Source organism: Mustela erminea, chromosome 10 (assembly GCF_009829155.1).
Source record: "Mustela erminea isolate mMusErm1 chromosome 10, mMusErm1.Pri, whole genome shotgun sequence".
Lineage (NCBI taxonomy): Eukaryota > Metazoa > Chordata > Mammalia > Carnivora > Mustelidae > Mustela > Mustela erminea.
In genome coordinates, this window is record NC_045623.1 from 60177586 (window position 1) to 60195355 (window position 17770).

Here is a 17770-nt window from a genome sequence, read left to right on the forward strand (position 1 = left end):
TCACCTACACTAAAGGCTACCCTGCAATACTACCCGGCAGCTTAAGTTAAAAATTCTCCTTTTTTTGGATTTATTGTGGGAAAGATGGGGACCGGAATCACACCATTGAAAGCTACCTGACGGATGGTATTTACTATTAAAATTTCCTTCACCGTGCTCTTTAAGGACAGCAGAAAGGGTCTTTTATTGTGCACATCTACTTATGGAGTGCAAATTCTTTGCCTCATAAAGTGAACTCTATTTGTGCTGAATGTATATTCACTATTTCCTGCTAATGAGGTAAAAACCGATTCCAGATGAGTAGAAAAAAAAATGTCTTCGTTTTCACTGAAATTAATTCCAGAACAAAAAAATGTAAGAAAGTTTTGTGTGTGTGTGTGTGTGTGTGTTTATCTGTAACTCTGTAAATCGATTTCTGGTGTCTTGCTTATATGCTTATATATTTTACTCCCTAGAATTTTTTTTTTTTTTTTTTGGAGGAGAGTCAGTTTGTGATAACACAGTATACTTTTACATTCTGAACATAAGGTTGTTAATTTCCATCCAGAATCCAAAGAAAGCCTATATGTTTTCTTGCCCAAAAGAGAACACTTTTGTAAAAGAGCAATACAATACAGCACAAAATATCACCTGAAAACACAAGGGTTCAAAAACCCCCGGAGAAAGCAGAGTTAAAGATGATCATCTAGTCAACCTTCACTCACCAGAATGTTTAGCTGATTGCGTCATTTGCAGTACACAAGTCACACGCTGTCCTCAGTCCACTCCATTGAGTAACAGACAATGCAATGCTTTAAATTTGATTTCCTAATGTCCAGGAGGTCAATTTAAGACCTCACCATTTGTTAATACATTTATTGTAAACGTATTTGAGCTTTTTAAATCCGGACCTGGTGTTATGGCTGAGAGACACTGTTAACAAAATATATTACAAGGCCCCAAGTACCCATAGTAAAATGCAAAGCATTGCTGCATGCAAGTTAAATCCAGTCTGGGCAGTCACAAACTTAAAGGCATCATCTGCCCCAGAGTCTCCTTTAACTATTATTTTCTAGTGTTTTCATTCTTCCTTAAGTTTAGAACTGTCTTCGAAGAGTAGCCTGTGTGAGCACTTTGTAATGTACATAATTGTCAAGTCACTACTTTGAATCACTACCTCTGAAACTAATATGATACTGTGTATCAACTGCACTTGATCTGTGTAACTGAAAATGTCACTGTCGTAGCAGATGTGAAGTAAGTGGACATAACAATAAGACCATTAGAGACGACCGGAGTTTGCCTGGAATGCCCAACCCTGTGTAGCAACAAACATTGATTTTGATTCTAACAATATTTCCAAACAATCCTTAAATCTGGCAGACAGGAAGAATACTAATCACCTAGATAAATGTGTTTCTTCTACATTCTGGAGAAGCGCCATAAGAATATATCAAGTTTAGTAAGCTTATGTGAGTGGAGCACTGTCCCACTTGGCATTACTCATTGAATTTCATATTATTTTATTAGGATCTGGTACAAACACTATGTAAAACTCCACAATTAAGTTAATCCAGTCTTGTCATCTCACATGATTACAAATATTACAGAGACCAAACAAACCTACAGCCAAGTGTACACTACATTATTCAAGCCAAAGAAAAATCTAGTTTAACCTATATAAACCAAAAAATGTAAATGGGTGGGGGAGACTTCTTTTCCTTGCTCTTGATGAGCAAAGTTTGCTATCTATATGGATCAGGTTCCCTCTGATATGTGCATATACCCATGAAGGGAATCAACAACCAAGCCTCTAAATGTGCAAACATTCTCCTTCCAACCCTTACTTTTAAAACAATATCAAAGTTGACAAGATCACAGATTAGATGGGCAGAGGCAAAGCTGCTAAAATTGAACAGCATTGAGGACAAATATCTACTCCCCAGATATAAATGTGTTACAGGATTAATAATTTTTCATTAACTATTTATAGACTCTCATACATTTCTTCCCCAACAATGAGGTAAGCAAACACTATAATGAATATATATTTCCACAATAAAGATTTTCAGTTATAATAAATGGGTCAAACTTTCAAACCTAAAGACTGAATTTTTTTAACTTTCCAGAGTTTTTAGTCCTGAAAGATGCAAAAATTTAGCAAGAATTATCACAAGAATTTTTTTCATCCATACAAATTATTTAATGAGTACCCATGTAATCTATGCCAAATAAAAATGAATAACACAGTGCAATGCCAACTTCTCTGATTAATGCACCCTTAGTTTATATTTCCATACAGTTTCTCTTAATTAAAGACAAACAGAAATTTCCTCTCACTAAACACTTTAAGGTTCACATTTGCTTTCTAGCGCTATTTCTAAAAGTGTATATCATTTGTTTTGCTGAGTATGTAAATTACCTCATATGATAAAGCATTAATTATGTGGACCTGGTAACAAAATAAGAACACCTGGCCCAGGAACAGAGATTGGGAAGTTTGCAAAGATGTGGACTTTGGGAGTTGGGTAGGGATGATTTTCTAAGTGTCACTAGGGAGGGAAGATACCTAAACAGGAAAAATCATCACCAAAAGACATGGATAAATATTTGAAATTTCATGGAAAAAGATTACCCAGTAAAAAGGGTTTTAGGTACATCACATCTTTCAACTCAAGATCATAATGTATCTGAAAATTAGCTTGAATAACTTCCTGCCTATATTATAGGAAGAAACTACCTATAATATCTTTCATATGCTATATAAATTTTCTCAGAGAATCCCAATGTCTCCTCTAGATCAAAGCATCTAGATGTCTGCAGAAATTATTTCTTCCACTACTCAGAAACGATTTCTTCAACTACTCTTTTGACACTCACCCTCCAGTGCTTGCGTCACATGGTAGTCTACTAGCACCGTCTCGAGTCAAATGCTACCTTCACCCCCACTGACTTGCTATGTGATCTTGTGGCAAGATCTTGTGTTTCCTCCCTGGAGGAACTTAGTTATCTCTTTTTAGACCACTCTCTCCACACCACCATCTAACCACAAGGGCCTTCCTTTCTTCAGCCCTGGGAGAGAGAACACACACACACACACACACACACACACACACACACACACACGCCACCAAATTCTTTGCCCTTATTCTTAGCCCACAAGAAAGAGCCTTAAATACTGGGTTCAACTTGCATCATAAGATGACAGGCAATTTGAGATAGGGACCATGTCAGATGTATTAAGCTTAGAGGCTTATACACAGTAGGTACTCAATAAGTACAGCTGAGGGCTTTAATACTAAATGATAAGCTGCAGTCTGTCGGAACAATGAATTATTAAGCAACTACTATTAGGGAAGAATATGGTGATCTCTTAAAACATTAAAGTTATGTCTACCAAATACTGTTAAGTAAAAGGAAAACATAAAATTATATATGTGCTGTGTCACTGCATACCCCAAAACCATGCCTACCCATGAATCTGCTTTTTGTTTTGTTTTATTTTGTTTTCCTGTTCTTAACATTATTGCAGAATCAACCACAAAAGATCAGGGTGAAGAGAGACTAGTTCCTAAACATAACACCTTAAACTTTTAGGAAGGAAAAAAAAAAGTATTACGGAGACCACGTGAATCCTGTATCACAATCCAGTGAGTCATTACAAATATTCTTTTTTCTCTAGGGTTCATTCTTCCATCATACGGAGGGAATTATATCTATGACCTCCATTATCAGTAATCGAAGGTAGCCATGCAAATGCACCAGAAGTCTACCAGAGAATCAGGCCTGTAAGAGAAAAACTTTCATTTATTATGTTTATAAAGAATTCCTAACATAACACAAATAGCAGTGCCTCTGTTAACTGCCATGATGGGTGCAATCTTGCTGGAGAGGGTGAAACAGAACAATTAAGCTAATTCTGCTATAGTCACAGAAAATACAGTTCACGAAGCTACATGCCTCTAACACCTTCCAAGACCCTCCACTCTCAAATACAGACTCCCCTTCGACTCTCCACTGTAATTCTAAAAGCAAACAGTATTTCTGAAATATTTCTCATTGTTAAAAAAAAAAAAAAGCATGTTTTAAAATGGAATGTTCTAACAAAATACATTTGCACATGCCGGGAATAAGGAATTTACAAGACAACACGAGGTCATTATTTAATGTTTAATTAGGTTTCACCTAACAATGGAAAACTAAGTCTTCCTCCATCCGTTTAACAAAATGCTCATTTAGAATACTCCATGGCTTAGAAAGCTTCTGAACAGATGTCTAAAATGAGAATTCAAGACTCAGGAAAATATGAAACTCACTTTACTCTCTTCTCAAGTGATCTGATAAACAAACAGCCTCACCCACTGCAGTCATGGCTGATAATTTATTTCTAGAGTCTGATGACTATATGGCAATTCACTTTGCTGATGAAACATTCTTTATTTGGGTGGGATGCACACAGATACCAACTTAACGAATGTCATTCCCACAAGATAATAGACCATAGAGAAGATGCATGCCAGGCAGCACTGCATTGAAAAACCACTTTTCACCTATCAGAAGATGCCTTAACAACTGACAGTGTTTATCATATCCACAAAACCTCTTTCCTGCTAGGCAAAGTTCCAAAGCCAACTTTGTTACTTCATTATGGTCATCTGAACTCTCTAATATCCATGTTTTCTGCATATTTGCAGTTATTAAAAATCCTTACCTTTGCAATTATTTGTAACAGCACTGGCAGGGACAGATATGTCCTGTGAAGTTATTTTAATTAACTCAGGGTCTCGTCTTCCCTTTAGACAAGGGTTTCCTCAAATCCATAAGATAATTCCACTGATAACTAGAGAATTCTCCTTCTCCAACATTATTCTTGGATTTCTAATTTGGGCCTTGCATTTATGCCATTGAAATCTGTTATAACTGGGCAGTTCCAGAATAAGAAGAAATCAGCATCAGACCCAAACTCTCTTACGGGACAAAGAAGGAGACTCCTCAAACCAAGGAAAGGACAGAAGATGTGGCAGATACTCCTCAGATCATCCTTGGAGAGAAGGCAGAACAAGCTGGCTCTAAGTGAAGAAAGAGAAGGAACATAGGGACCAATGATCTTCACCTGCTCTTTATATTTTCGAAAATTTCATACTTTAGTTAGGGGAATGTGAAATTTTAAATATGTTCTTGAACCAAACTTTAAATATGCCAAGGGATCATTGTCAAAGGTACCATACATGGACCTTCTCTCTCTTTGGGGTGAGGGCAATTGGACAAACCCTTTCAACTTTGTCCACGAAGAAGCTGGTGAATTCCTGGTGTGCAGCCTAGCTCCATGGCTGGCACAAGGTAAGTGACAGATGTTTGCTGACTGAATGAGGACAGAAGTGAAGACACTGCATACACTACACACCCTGTGCTTCATCTCAGCCATGGGACATTTCCAGAACCCATGCCATTCATTCCCATCTGCATGCTCTGTCCCTTCATTTCTCCTGCCAACCTTCAAGGAAGCCCTGCTTTAACATCATCTCCTTGACAGAAGTCTTTCTCATTCTCCACAACTCAGAATCAATATTGTCCTCTCTTAGGTCATATGGGTCCTTTGTATTCTACTATGAAACATACCACTGAACATGTTTTGCCTCTTCCCCTACCAGTCTACAAACATGTGGAAGGGAAGGAAACCTTCCTGATTTCCTCTGTTTCTCTACCAACATACACCACATTACCGTATTTCTAGTAGAAAATTGATATGTATTTGTTGAATGCTTAAAACGAGCACTTCTATCTATACCAATCCATTCTACCTTTCTGTCTGACTACAACACCCAATTTTCTCCTGATTACAAGTGGTGACTCTGAGGCCAGATGTTTTCTCGCCTCTTGAAGCTACTCTCAAATTATATACTATGAATAAGGTAAATATAGGAAAGCGACAAGAAGAATGATAAAAGTCATCAGGGACACACCATGTCCAACCTTATGAAAGGTAAGCCTTTAAAAGATAAGAAGAAGGGGCGCCTGGGTGGCTCAATGGGTTAAAGCCTCTCCCTTCGGCTCAGGTCATGATCCCAGGGGTCCTGGGATCGAGCCCTGCGTTGGGCTCACTGCTAAGCGGGAAGCCTGCTTCCTACTCTCTCTGCCCGCCTGCCTCTCTGCCTACTTGTGATCTCTGTCTGTCAAATAAATTTTTAAAAATCTTTAAAAAAAAAAAAAAAAGATAAGAAGAGAAGTTCAGAATGTTCTCCTGAGTAACTCAGACATGGCCGCAACTTCCAATAAAGATCAAATATTGACAATGAAATGATTAGGTCATACTCAAAAGAAACAGAATTGAGTTCTCTTAAAAACCAACTTTAAAAAAAATAAATGGGAAAATACTCTGGAAATCATTTTCCTTTGAAAGGAGAAAAGAACTAAGGTTCACTGTTTTCCTTGGATACCTTTCTAAAGTATAGAATTAGTCACTATTAAAAATAAAGAAAATTTGTTTTGTTATATGGAAATACATCTTTTAAAGTTTTAAGCACCACGTGGAATCAGAAATTATTTTTTTCCAAAGCACCCTTTCATTTCAGATATTTAGCTCATTTTATTACTCAGGGCATAGGAAATGAAAACCACTATGATTTATAATCTTGTGCCGAGACAACTACAAGAGCTGCTGCTGCTCACGGCCCCTAACTTCATTCTGTTGTCTTTTTCAAGGCTCTCTACATTTGCACCTCATGATTAATTTTGCCAAAACATTTCCTGAAACATGTCATACTCGTGTTCAAAAACCCTACAGGACTTTCTATTGCCTAAATCTTGAACCTGGCACTGAACACCATGACCTGAATGAGCCCCTCTCCTAACCAAACTTGTCAGCTGACCCCACCTGGAACAAATCTTGCATATTCCAGTTTCTGAATGCTCCCTCCTGCCTCTCCCCTCCTCTCCAGGTCTTCTGTCTACTAATTAATCTCCAGCATCACCCCTGCTCACTCACTCACTGAGAATCCACACCATCCTTCAACCCACAGCTCGAATCTCATTTTATCCAAAAGCCTTCTACTATCCTAATTCTTCACAAATTCTCTTCTGAATTTCTACAAAACATGTTCTCACTTGGTATTTATTTACACAGACCCAAGAAAAATGTATGTTTCGTACAAGCAAGGACTACATTGTGCATGTACAAGATTACATCCTTCAACAAACCTAGCATAATGGTGTATATGCAGGTGACACTCAATATGTATGTGTAAATAACTATTTCTAAGACAGTAATTTATAAACTTTACATTTAAGAATCAAATGAAAGACTATCGCAAGTAAATTAAGATACACTATTACAAACAAAACGCTTTCCAGGCCTACAATTTTAAAGTAAAACTTTCATTCTAATCTTATTTCTAACCTTGTCACAATTTCAGAGCTAATAAAACATTGGAAGTACTAACTAAGCAGGATAATTTAAATTCCTCAAACCCAAATGACAATAAAAATTAATAATGAAAAAATCCTAAACTCTGCCAGTGACATTTTATTTCCATAGATGCACAATGTTATTAATGCAAACTCACTGGTAACAATAACTACATATGAAATGAGTGAATGAACGACCTACAGAGAAGAGCACAGCAGAGTTTGTGGGTTAGTATGAAAACTTCATTAGTCCACTGTATGCAAACATGTCCCTAATTTTAAATGGGTCTTAGCGAAGAAGACAGTTTACTGTACTAAATCACCCCCCAGGCAGCTAACTGCATTTGGGTGGCCATTAAAAAAGAAGCTTTCTGACCCAAGATGTGAGTTATCACACACGTGGAAGACCTGAGTAAAAACTACCTTTAACGTACTCTCATTCACCACGATGCAAAGGAAAATACTAGACATTGGGAACACCTGGACGATCTGAATGAGATTGGCCTACCCCAAAAAATGTTAGCTGACTGTGGATAAACGACAGGGACATTTTACAAGCTCCTACCTACAGGCATGCATGCACACGTGCACACATACACACACACATGTACATACATACATTCTCCATGAAGCATTTAATGAGTCATGTTACTCTCCACTACTACATGTAAATGGTACTGTATCTTGGTTTTAATCTCTAGTTATTAATGATTTAGGAAGCAAAGTACACTTTTTTTTATTTTAAAAGCATACTATATATGAAATATCCTAAAAAGAATAGAGAATACATTCTTAAGCAAATAGAAAGCATTTATTTTTTTAAACCGCACAGCTCAACATACTAGAGACATAACCAAGCTGCCAATTTTTAGAGCATGGGTTTTTTGTTTTTTGTTTTTTTTGTTTTTTTGTTTTTTGTTTTTTTTTTTAGAAAAATCTTTCTATTTTGGACAAATAGGATTAAGCTTCTTAGACAATTCTTTGTTGTTTTGACTTCAACAATTTATGCAAATGAGATGTTAATTAGTGTAATTGTAACTTAAATTATGCTTGTGTAAACCTCTCCATTGGTAGAAAAGTGTGGGAATCTACACAACTGGTATTTAAAGTAGCTGTACCAACTCCCTTCTGAAAGCCCAGTATAGCAAGATCACTTTCATGTCTTTACAATTTGTTTTTATGAGGTGATAACATTTTTACAAATACCATCATTTTTGGTTTTTTATATTGTAAGTGACAGTCTGACATTTTACAACTGGCTTATTGAAAACAAGAATTGAGCACTCTAGCAGTAACGGACATTAACTGCTGAATAGAGATTCAGATGCTAATGAGGTGAGAGGGGCTCCAGAAAGTTTTGATAAATGCTACACACACTCTAACTAGCTGTGAATGTGGGTTGACAAAGAACATCTACACCAGGGTTCAATAAAATGTAACCCTTTAAATTAATCATACTGGCAGTATTTAATAGAATGCACAACAATCTCCTTTTCTGTTGGCTATAAAGCTGGAGAAATGCAAAGTCTTCACAAATGAACGCTCCCACATTTCCCACTCCACATTGCTACTTTCATTTGAATGTCTACAGCTGTTTCAAAAGTACTTACTGTAAATAGCAAAGTATAAGCATAATGCAGAGTCTGACTCTTTCACATTTTTATGTCTAGATTTTCCTTCATTTTTCCGTCCAGATTTAAACAAAAACTCGTAAATAAGAAAAAAAAAGTCAAAGGGTTGAGTGCCTTATGCAGAACCCAGCACATAGTAGTTTCTCAATAAATGACAGTTATTGTTATAGGAAAGATCTGGCAACTTATAAAAAGAAAAACCATCTGCTCGCACAGGAAAAAATAAGAAAAATCAGGAAGTAAGGCCTCTGTCTTCCAATTCACAAACTTAAAGTAGACCTTTGTTCTTCAGGGGCTATTGGGCAACTCATTTTATAGCTTTGGTGAGGAATTCTCTTCATACAGAAATAATAATGTCCTATTAAGTGAAACTATAATGAACCTTATTATCACAAATGTCAGAGAACCTCAACTTATTTTAATTTTTGATGTGCACACTCATCAAACTCTTCTACTGATTGCAAACTTGTAGATTTCAACAGACTACAGTTCAAGAGATCAACCTTCTATTTCTTAAGCAAATGCAGAGCATTAACATGTTATTTCTTCTTAAAGTGACAATCCCTAATATCCTTTTTGGTTTTTGCCAATTTTAATCTTGGCAGGAAGTGGAAATCTGTGCACTCAGCAACACTGCAATCTTGCTGGCTGTCAAAATTATGTGTCAGCCAATGCCTGAGTGGTATTCTTGTCATTTCACCATGGTAAGAAACTTATCAGTCTGACATATAAAGCCTCTAAAAGTAGTAATTTATGCCAAAATGTAGATGCACGTACCCACCACCTAAATTTCATTTTTATAATTCCCATAATTATTATAACTTCCCCCAAATATATATCCAGATTGTAGTTACAACTTTAAGGAGGCTTTTAAAAATTCAAGGGATAATTATGACTCAAAAAGCTTTAGATTAAAGGGCACCTGGGTGGCTCAACGGGTTAAAGCCTCTGCCTTCGGCTCAGGTCATGATCCCAGGGCCCTGGAATCGAGCCCCACATGGGGCTCTCTGCTTGGCAGGGTGCCTGCTTCCTCCTCTCTCTCTGCCTGCCTCTCTGCCTACAAGTAATCTCTGTCAAATAAATAAATAAAATCTTAAAAAAAAAAAAGCTTTAGATTAAAAGACAACTAAATTTTAAAACATACATGTCTCTATATTGACACATGTATGTATACATTTTGTAAATATGCTTGCCTATAGATATTGCATACTTTTTGAAAGAATCATTTTCTCCCAAACTCTCTATGCAACCTACACATTTCCAAGCCAACAAACTAATTGTTTCTCAATAAACTGCATAAAAATGATACCTTTACCCTTCAGCAAGCACTGGTTACTCTTTGACTTTTTAAGAGTAAAAACTCTCACTTAAAAAAAAAGTGAACAAGTAGAGAAATGTGTGCTATGGTTTAGAAATGGCCATTTAGCCAAATTGCATACTTGTGCTGTGTCAGCGTCCTGGCAGAGTCATCTCATTCCACTGGTCTAATGGATGGCAATTGAATTTAATTAACAAAACTCCTTTGACTTAGTTTCATACTGTGCTGAATGTAATGGAATCTCCTCTCTCCCTCTCCCCCTTTCTTTTTTTTTTTCTCTCTCTCTCTCTCTTTCTCTCTCACTCTCTGGCATTCAACTAAAAATGTCCTTAACTGCTGTCCACTTTAAGAATATTAAAGGCTATACATTATACTTAAAAGATATAATACAGTCATCTCCTTCCCTATGACTTAAATTTAGTTACTGAATTATATAACATAAAATAATTAAAAAGATACTTTGATAGTGATACACAGTATAGATTCAATTACCACAATGTATCCATTAAAGGTACTTTTATAGTATGAATAAAATGCAAATCCTCTTTATGGATCAATACAAGGACATAATTCTATTCTTCCACCTAAAAAAAGGAAGTTAACCATTATAAATCACCTTCACATGAAAATGGTAAAAAGGTGTTCCTTTAAAAATGTTCAGTTAATCTCAATATATTAAGAATGCTGCTTTCTCTATCACACTCATTTGAAAACTGTACACCTAAATTCCAGCAATATGTGATAACCAATAAACAGAAAACTTATCTACCATTCTTCTTCATATTTAATTGAAAAGCCTGACACTAAATTCAGAGACATTTCTATTAATTAAATAATCTTTCCTAAATAAAATCAAGAACACACCAAAAGAAAAAAAAAATGCTCCTAAGGGATTTGAAGTAAATACTATTCTGCCTAACTTTTGCCTGGCTGGGCGCTCCGAGACAAGTTCCTATGATTGATTATTGTGGTATCTCTGAATCTTTGACTTTGAACCATAACCTTTTTTTCGAACAATGACAGTTGGGACCTACCATTTGCCATCTGTAGAGAGATGGACGGGGGAAAAGGACTTCACGTACATTAATCAACCAATTAAGAACAGACTTAAACAAAACACTAAAGCATAATAAACCCCTGACTGTTTAATAGCTTTCTACTTTTAATAGTTGTCTTCCTGCAGTCTGCTCACAAGATTAGGAGTAATCTGTTCAAGTCTTAACAAAAAATGCATGAGCAAAAGGGGAGAAAGTGAACCATTCAAACCAGGCATTTTAAATTGTGAAAAATGATACTTAAGGATTCCACAGTTCAAATCAAAATTTAGGAGGCTGATCTACATACCACCATATCAAGGAATATCAAGTCAATATAAATACAGTACTGCTCTTCGCTGAAAAATCTAAAATTATTAGTACACATAATTGAGTCCCTTATTTTAAAATTTTAGGGCACTACATTCTTAAAAACACCACTCATTCAATAATTTACAATATATCATTTGGCATAGAGTAATTTTCCAGTAGAATTTAACATTTCAGTTATTGGTAACAAAAGAAACCTATTAAGAAAAGTTGGGAAAAAGTTGACAAAAATAGGTAAGGTCTTGCATTTTCTCTAATTAAAATGGGATCAACAAATGTAATATTAAATAGTAAGGCATTAACTCAGTCTCATTCATGAATAAAAAATAAATAGGAAACTGAGGGAATAAGTCGAGGATGCCTACCCTCACAGGTTAGTTCAATACTAAATTGGAGGTATGAGCTAATGCAGTGAGAAGCGTAAGGAAAATAAAAATGTAAGATTGGAATAGCATAAATGAAAATGCTATTGTTTGCATTTGATATGATTAGCTACACAGTAAACACAAAATAATTTACAGACAAATTATTGGTTAAAAATAAGTAAATATAGCTGGATGTAAGATCATTATACAAGAGGGGTACCTGGGTGGCTCAGTGAGTTGAGTGGCTGCCTTTGGCTTGGGTCATGATCCCAGAGTCCTGGGATCATGCCTTGCATCGGGCTCCCTACTCAGCAGAGAGCCTGTTTCTCCCTCTCCCTCTGCCTGCTGCTCTGCCTACCTCTGTATCTCTCTGTCAAATGAATAAATTTTTAAAAAATCTTAAAAAAAAATCATTATACAAGAATTAACTCTATTGCTATACAAGAAACACATAATTAGAAAATATACTTTTAAAAACACAGTTTATAAAAGCAGTTTCAAATAAGATGTTCAAGACCTGGGTGAAAAATATTCAACTTCTTGAAAGATAAAAACTAAATAAATGGAGAGGCATACCATGTTCATAGACGTAGTAAGATTTGATAATAATATGATGTCAATTCCCCTCAAATTCAAATTCACATGTAGATTCCATACATTTATAAACAAAATCTACACAGGATTTTTCATGAAATTTGACAAAATGATTCTATCACCTCACATGTATTAGAATTGCTATTACCAAGAAGACAAGACATAATAAGTGTTAGTGAATATGAACTGGTATAGCCACCACAGAAGTTTCTCAAAAAATTAAAAGTAGAGGTACCATCCAGCAATTACACTTTGGAATACTGATCCAAAGAAAACTAAAACACTAACTTGGAAAGATATATGCACCCTCATGTTCACTGCAGCATTTTTTACAACTGGCAGGACATAGAAACAACCTAAGTGCCCACCCATAGATGAATAAATAAAGAAATGGAATATTTCACACAATGGAATATTATTTAACCATAAAAAAGAAAGAAATCTTGTCATTTATGACAACATGAATAGACCTCGAGGGCATTATGCTATAGGAGATAAGTCAGACACAGAAAGGCACATACCATATGATCTCTCATATATATGGAATCTAAAACAAATAAAATAAATCAAGCTCACAGATACAGAGAACAGACTGGTGATTGCCAGAGTTGGGGAGCAGGAGATAGGAGAAATGGGTGAAGGGGATCTAAAGGTAAAAAGAAATTCAATACTAGAAACCTATTTGAGTGTACATCTCTGTGGCCCATCTTGATGAATATAAAATAACAGAAAAATAAATAAAATATATATGAACTGGTGAAGGATCAAGAATAACTAAACACACTCCGGGGGGTGGGGGGTAGGGGGGAGTGTGCAGGATTTGCTTTATCAGATATCAAAACTAACCGACAGAGAATGTTGTCAGTATAGCATAGACATATTAATCATTAGAACAGGACAGAAAATCCAAAAACAGACCCACACAAATATAAAAACTTAACAAATGATAGAGCTGGCATTAAAGATCATTTGGGGAACAGAGAAACTATTCAATAAGTGATGAATGAAAACTGTGACTCATATAGGAAAAAAATGAAATTGGATCCCTACCCCACACCATACAAAAAAAAAAAAAAATAAATTCCACATGGAATACAAATGTAAATATGAGATGAACATTTAAAGCTGTATTTAAAAATACCATGTATTTTTAAATGCAAAGTAAGGGGGGTATTTCAAATGAGACACAAAGCACCAACTGTAAAACAAAAGATGAATAAACCTTACTATATTAAAATTAAAAATTTTTGTTCATCAAAGATATCTTAAAGAAAATGAAAAATCAAGCCACAAACTGATTTGCAAGCACCTAACACAAAAGAGTAGAATCTAGGATTTATACAGAACTCCTAACAAACTAAAAAGAAAAAGACAAGCAAAAAACAGAAAAAAAAAAAAAAAGAGTATAAGACCTGATAATTTCACAGAAAAGATAGTTGCTCGTAGATATACAAAAAGATGTTTCGCCTCATTATTAATCAAATTAGAAATGCAAATTAATACTGGAATAAAATATTTTATAGTCACCACACTGGGAAAAAGTAAAAATCTGGCAGTGGCAAGTATTGGAGAGAAAAGAATCTTCTGTACAGTGCTACTGCTAGGGAGATGTAAATAGGTATAACTACTTAATAAATTACCAGTATCTTTCTATAAAATGTAACACTGACACAACATGTGATTCAACAATTCTACTCTTAGGCACATACCTTAAAGAAACCCTTACACACATGCTCCACAGGACACATTATAATTCATAACACTTGTTAGTTGCAAGAAACTAGAAATATGCCAACAATTCACCACAAAATAGCATATTATACAAGAAAGAAGAATAAATTTCAGTACCTGTGGCAAGACCAGAAACATAATGTTGACTGAAAATGCAATTTCCAGAATCATGTATGTATGTATGTATGTGTGTGTGTGTATGCATATACATGTAATTTTTATAAAACTTAATAGCAAGAAAAACTGAACAACATATTTAGTACACATATATGTGATGAAAACATCTCTTTTATAGGAGGGGAATAGTACACAATACTCAGGATAATGGATGATATTTTCAGGGAATATAGAAATAAATACAAGGTACTAGTAATGTTCTCCTCGGCAGGGGTGATAGATACACAGGTCTCCATTATGATGTGTTATCTTACATATACTCTTCCATTGAAAAACAAAGTGAAAATAATGAAGTCAAACCTGTAATGCTTATCAAAACAAAAGCATTTTTCACAATATCTTAGAACCTTTCAGCAACAGGCCTGAAAAGGTTTAAAGAAAATACAACTGAATTTCCATTTTGAATTATTTTAATAATGCTGCCCCCTTTCTCCCCAAAAAACTGTATGAATAATGAAATTAGCAGGGAAAATCTTCATTCTTTCGTTCTTGACTGATGTGAATAATTTGTATTTTAAATCCAATCTCAGCTCCCTGTACAAACAGGGTAGATGCTATGCTAAAGGAGGTAAACTCCAGTATCAACAAATCCAAACAGCAGATAATCCACATTTCTGTTGGACTTAAAATGTATCATTCAGTCTTTTAATATTGCATTTCATGTCCTGATTATACTTGGTTTGAAAGAAACCTCTATTTCTGAGAAGGGACTAAGAAAGGATGACCCGAGTTTACAGTAGATAGCGGAGCAGTAATACAAACACACACACACACACACACACACACACATCATATATCATATATCACATATCATATTATCATATATATGTGAGAAGAAATCAACAGGGTGGTATTTTTGTGGCTTGGCAGAGGGGATGACAGAGGAGTACAAAGCTTCCTTCCAATGGTAATATTTAATTATAAATAACTCAGTTAAAGAACTGAGTTTCTATGAATTATCTCCACGAGAAAAAATTTAAAAACCTGACTGAGCATGAGTGGCATGCAAAACTCAAAGATGAATTTAATTGAAATGAGGCACTCCCTATCTCACCAGGAGCCAGGTCAGAATTTCACCACATCCATTCTTATAGGTGCATCAATTATACTATTCTCTAAAAGATGCTCGACTTCAAAAGGCCTTCCCAGCCCTACTGAACTAAGAAAATGAAATAGCAATGTCTTTCCACCCATACTTTGCCAGAATGAAGGTGATCATCAGATACAAAAATATAAGCAGAGAATTAAGTAATAATTAAATAAGTTAGAATTTCACTGATAAGCATTATACCAGCTGATATAAATTTACTGTCTACCACTCAAGATCTCTCCACTATATGCCATCTAAGCACACACTTCTCACAACCTGAGAGGTGCTCAATCAGCGACACCAAACAAAAGAAGATGAATACAAGAAAGGCCATGAATTCATTGTTATAGCATCAACTACAGAATGCGATTGGAAAATAACCAATTTTTTCCAGATGCTATAATTTCACTAATTAAATATCTCCTTTAGAAATCAGTAATGCTCTAAGGGAGAGAAAAATTAGAGTGCTTCCTAATTCAAGCTCTTATTATTTAAACTTAGTTTTTAGTATAATTTTAAGAAAGGAAAAATAGATATTTACTTCTTCAATACAGTCTGGAACAGGGTTTTGTCATTTAGGTTTTTTTTTTTTTTTTAAAGATTTTATTTATTTATTTGACAGACAGAGATCACGAGTAGGGAGAGAGACAGGCAGAGAGAGGGGAGGAAGCAAGCTCCCTGCTGAGCAGAGAGCCCGATGTGGGGCTCAATCCCAGGACCCTGGGACCATGACCTGAGCCAAAGGCAGAGGCTTTAACCCACTGAGACACCCAGCTGCCCCAGGGGCTTTTGTCATTTAAAGATAATTTCTAAATTACCGTATGGCCATCTATAACATCGCAACAGATCTCTGTCCCTCCTAAGATTCTTACTCTAAGCAACTAACTATACATTGACCTTGACCTGAATCTTCAGAAACAAGAATGGAATTGCAAGAAGATTTATATGAAAATGTAAGTTTTCTCATTAGTTTAACAGTTAGAAGATGTTCCAATCCTAGGAAGTGCACTGGGAAAATCCCATACTTTATACCACTTTGCAAAGTGCAGGCTGGCACAGTATCCTCTCTGCAGCTTTGAGATCCAATTAGGATGAAAGTGAAAAAAATTACAATCTAGTTTTCATTCCCCACTGGAATATTTTTGGTGATTGCTCACCTAAAGAAGATGGCCAGATTTTGGTCCCTTTTAGCATTCTATGAAAGCACAAAAGAAGATTTATTTTCAGTCTTTTTCAAGCAAATTAATTTTCATATGATAAGTTTTTGTTTCTCATTATTTTTAATGTTTTAGTAAAAAAAAAAATGGAAGAAAGAAATGTATATTCTGTCAAAATGCTTCCATTATCCTTTGCTAAAACCAGTAGGAGCTTTTAGATATGAAAACGGGGCCAGACGGAAACACTTTATGGGAAAATCTGCAGTGGAACGGTTTTGATAATGAACATGCCTAGAGAAATAAAATCATGAATGCTGTATGTGTTGGGGGGAAGAAACTCTTATCTTCAGTTGGGTTCTGTTTCCCTTAGAGAGGCTTATGTTACCCTACAATCAATAGGTCTCCAATTAAACAAAGAAGATTTACATATGCTGGTGCATTTTGGAGCTAATGAAATTGGTCTAACAGTTTTAATGAGAGTACAGCACTGGCGAGGAGGAGAACTTAGGAGTCCCCACACATAATCGGGCCCACCTCCTTAATTCTGAACTTTCACTTCTCTACTCCTACTGCCTTTGGCCTCTCTGAACATAGGTTAAGTAGTAACCATGCCAAAATGTATCCTATTTAGGAAGGACAGACTGACAAACCCACAAATGCTCAAAAGAACTAAGGGTATGATTCACAAATGCTTTCCCTACAGAGCAAGACCCTGTGGGGTTCAACCCCCTCCCCAAAAAAGGAAAAAAGAAAAAAAGTGTGGCATCCTGAGGAAGAGGTTCCATTTTTAATCAAGATCACACTCTTTAAAAATTCAAGCATGAAATGAGAATCCTTTATTTCCCCTCTTAGCAGGATAGCTAGCACACAGTAGGCAGTGGGTAAGTGACTGCTGGTATGAAGATGATTTCCTCACAAAGAAGCTGGAGCGATGGATGTATTACCTGATCATCTCCAAAC

General features: G+C 35.6%; 1 protein-coding gene across 6 annotated transcripts in view; it reads right to left on the minus strand.

Moving 5' to 3' along the window:
* Nucleotides 1–17770, minus strand: part of NFIA (nuclear factor I A) — a 364677-nt gene that overhangs the window by 321442 nt on the left and 25465 nt on the right. The window contains exon 3 of one of the 6 annotated variants that reach the window (XM_032303344.1): nt 16417–16562. The exons of the other annotated variants lie outside the window; for them this stretch is intronic. Coding sequence (XP_032159235.1) covers nt 16522–16562 — 41 coding nt within the window. The 3' untranslated portion in view covers nt 16417–16521. Of the gene's footprint in view, nt 1–16416; nt 16563–17770 lie in introns of those variants that run through there. 6 annotated transcript variants of the gene reach the window in all.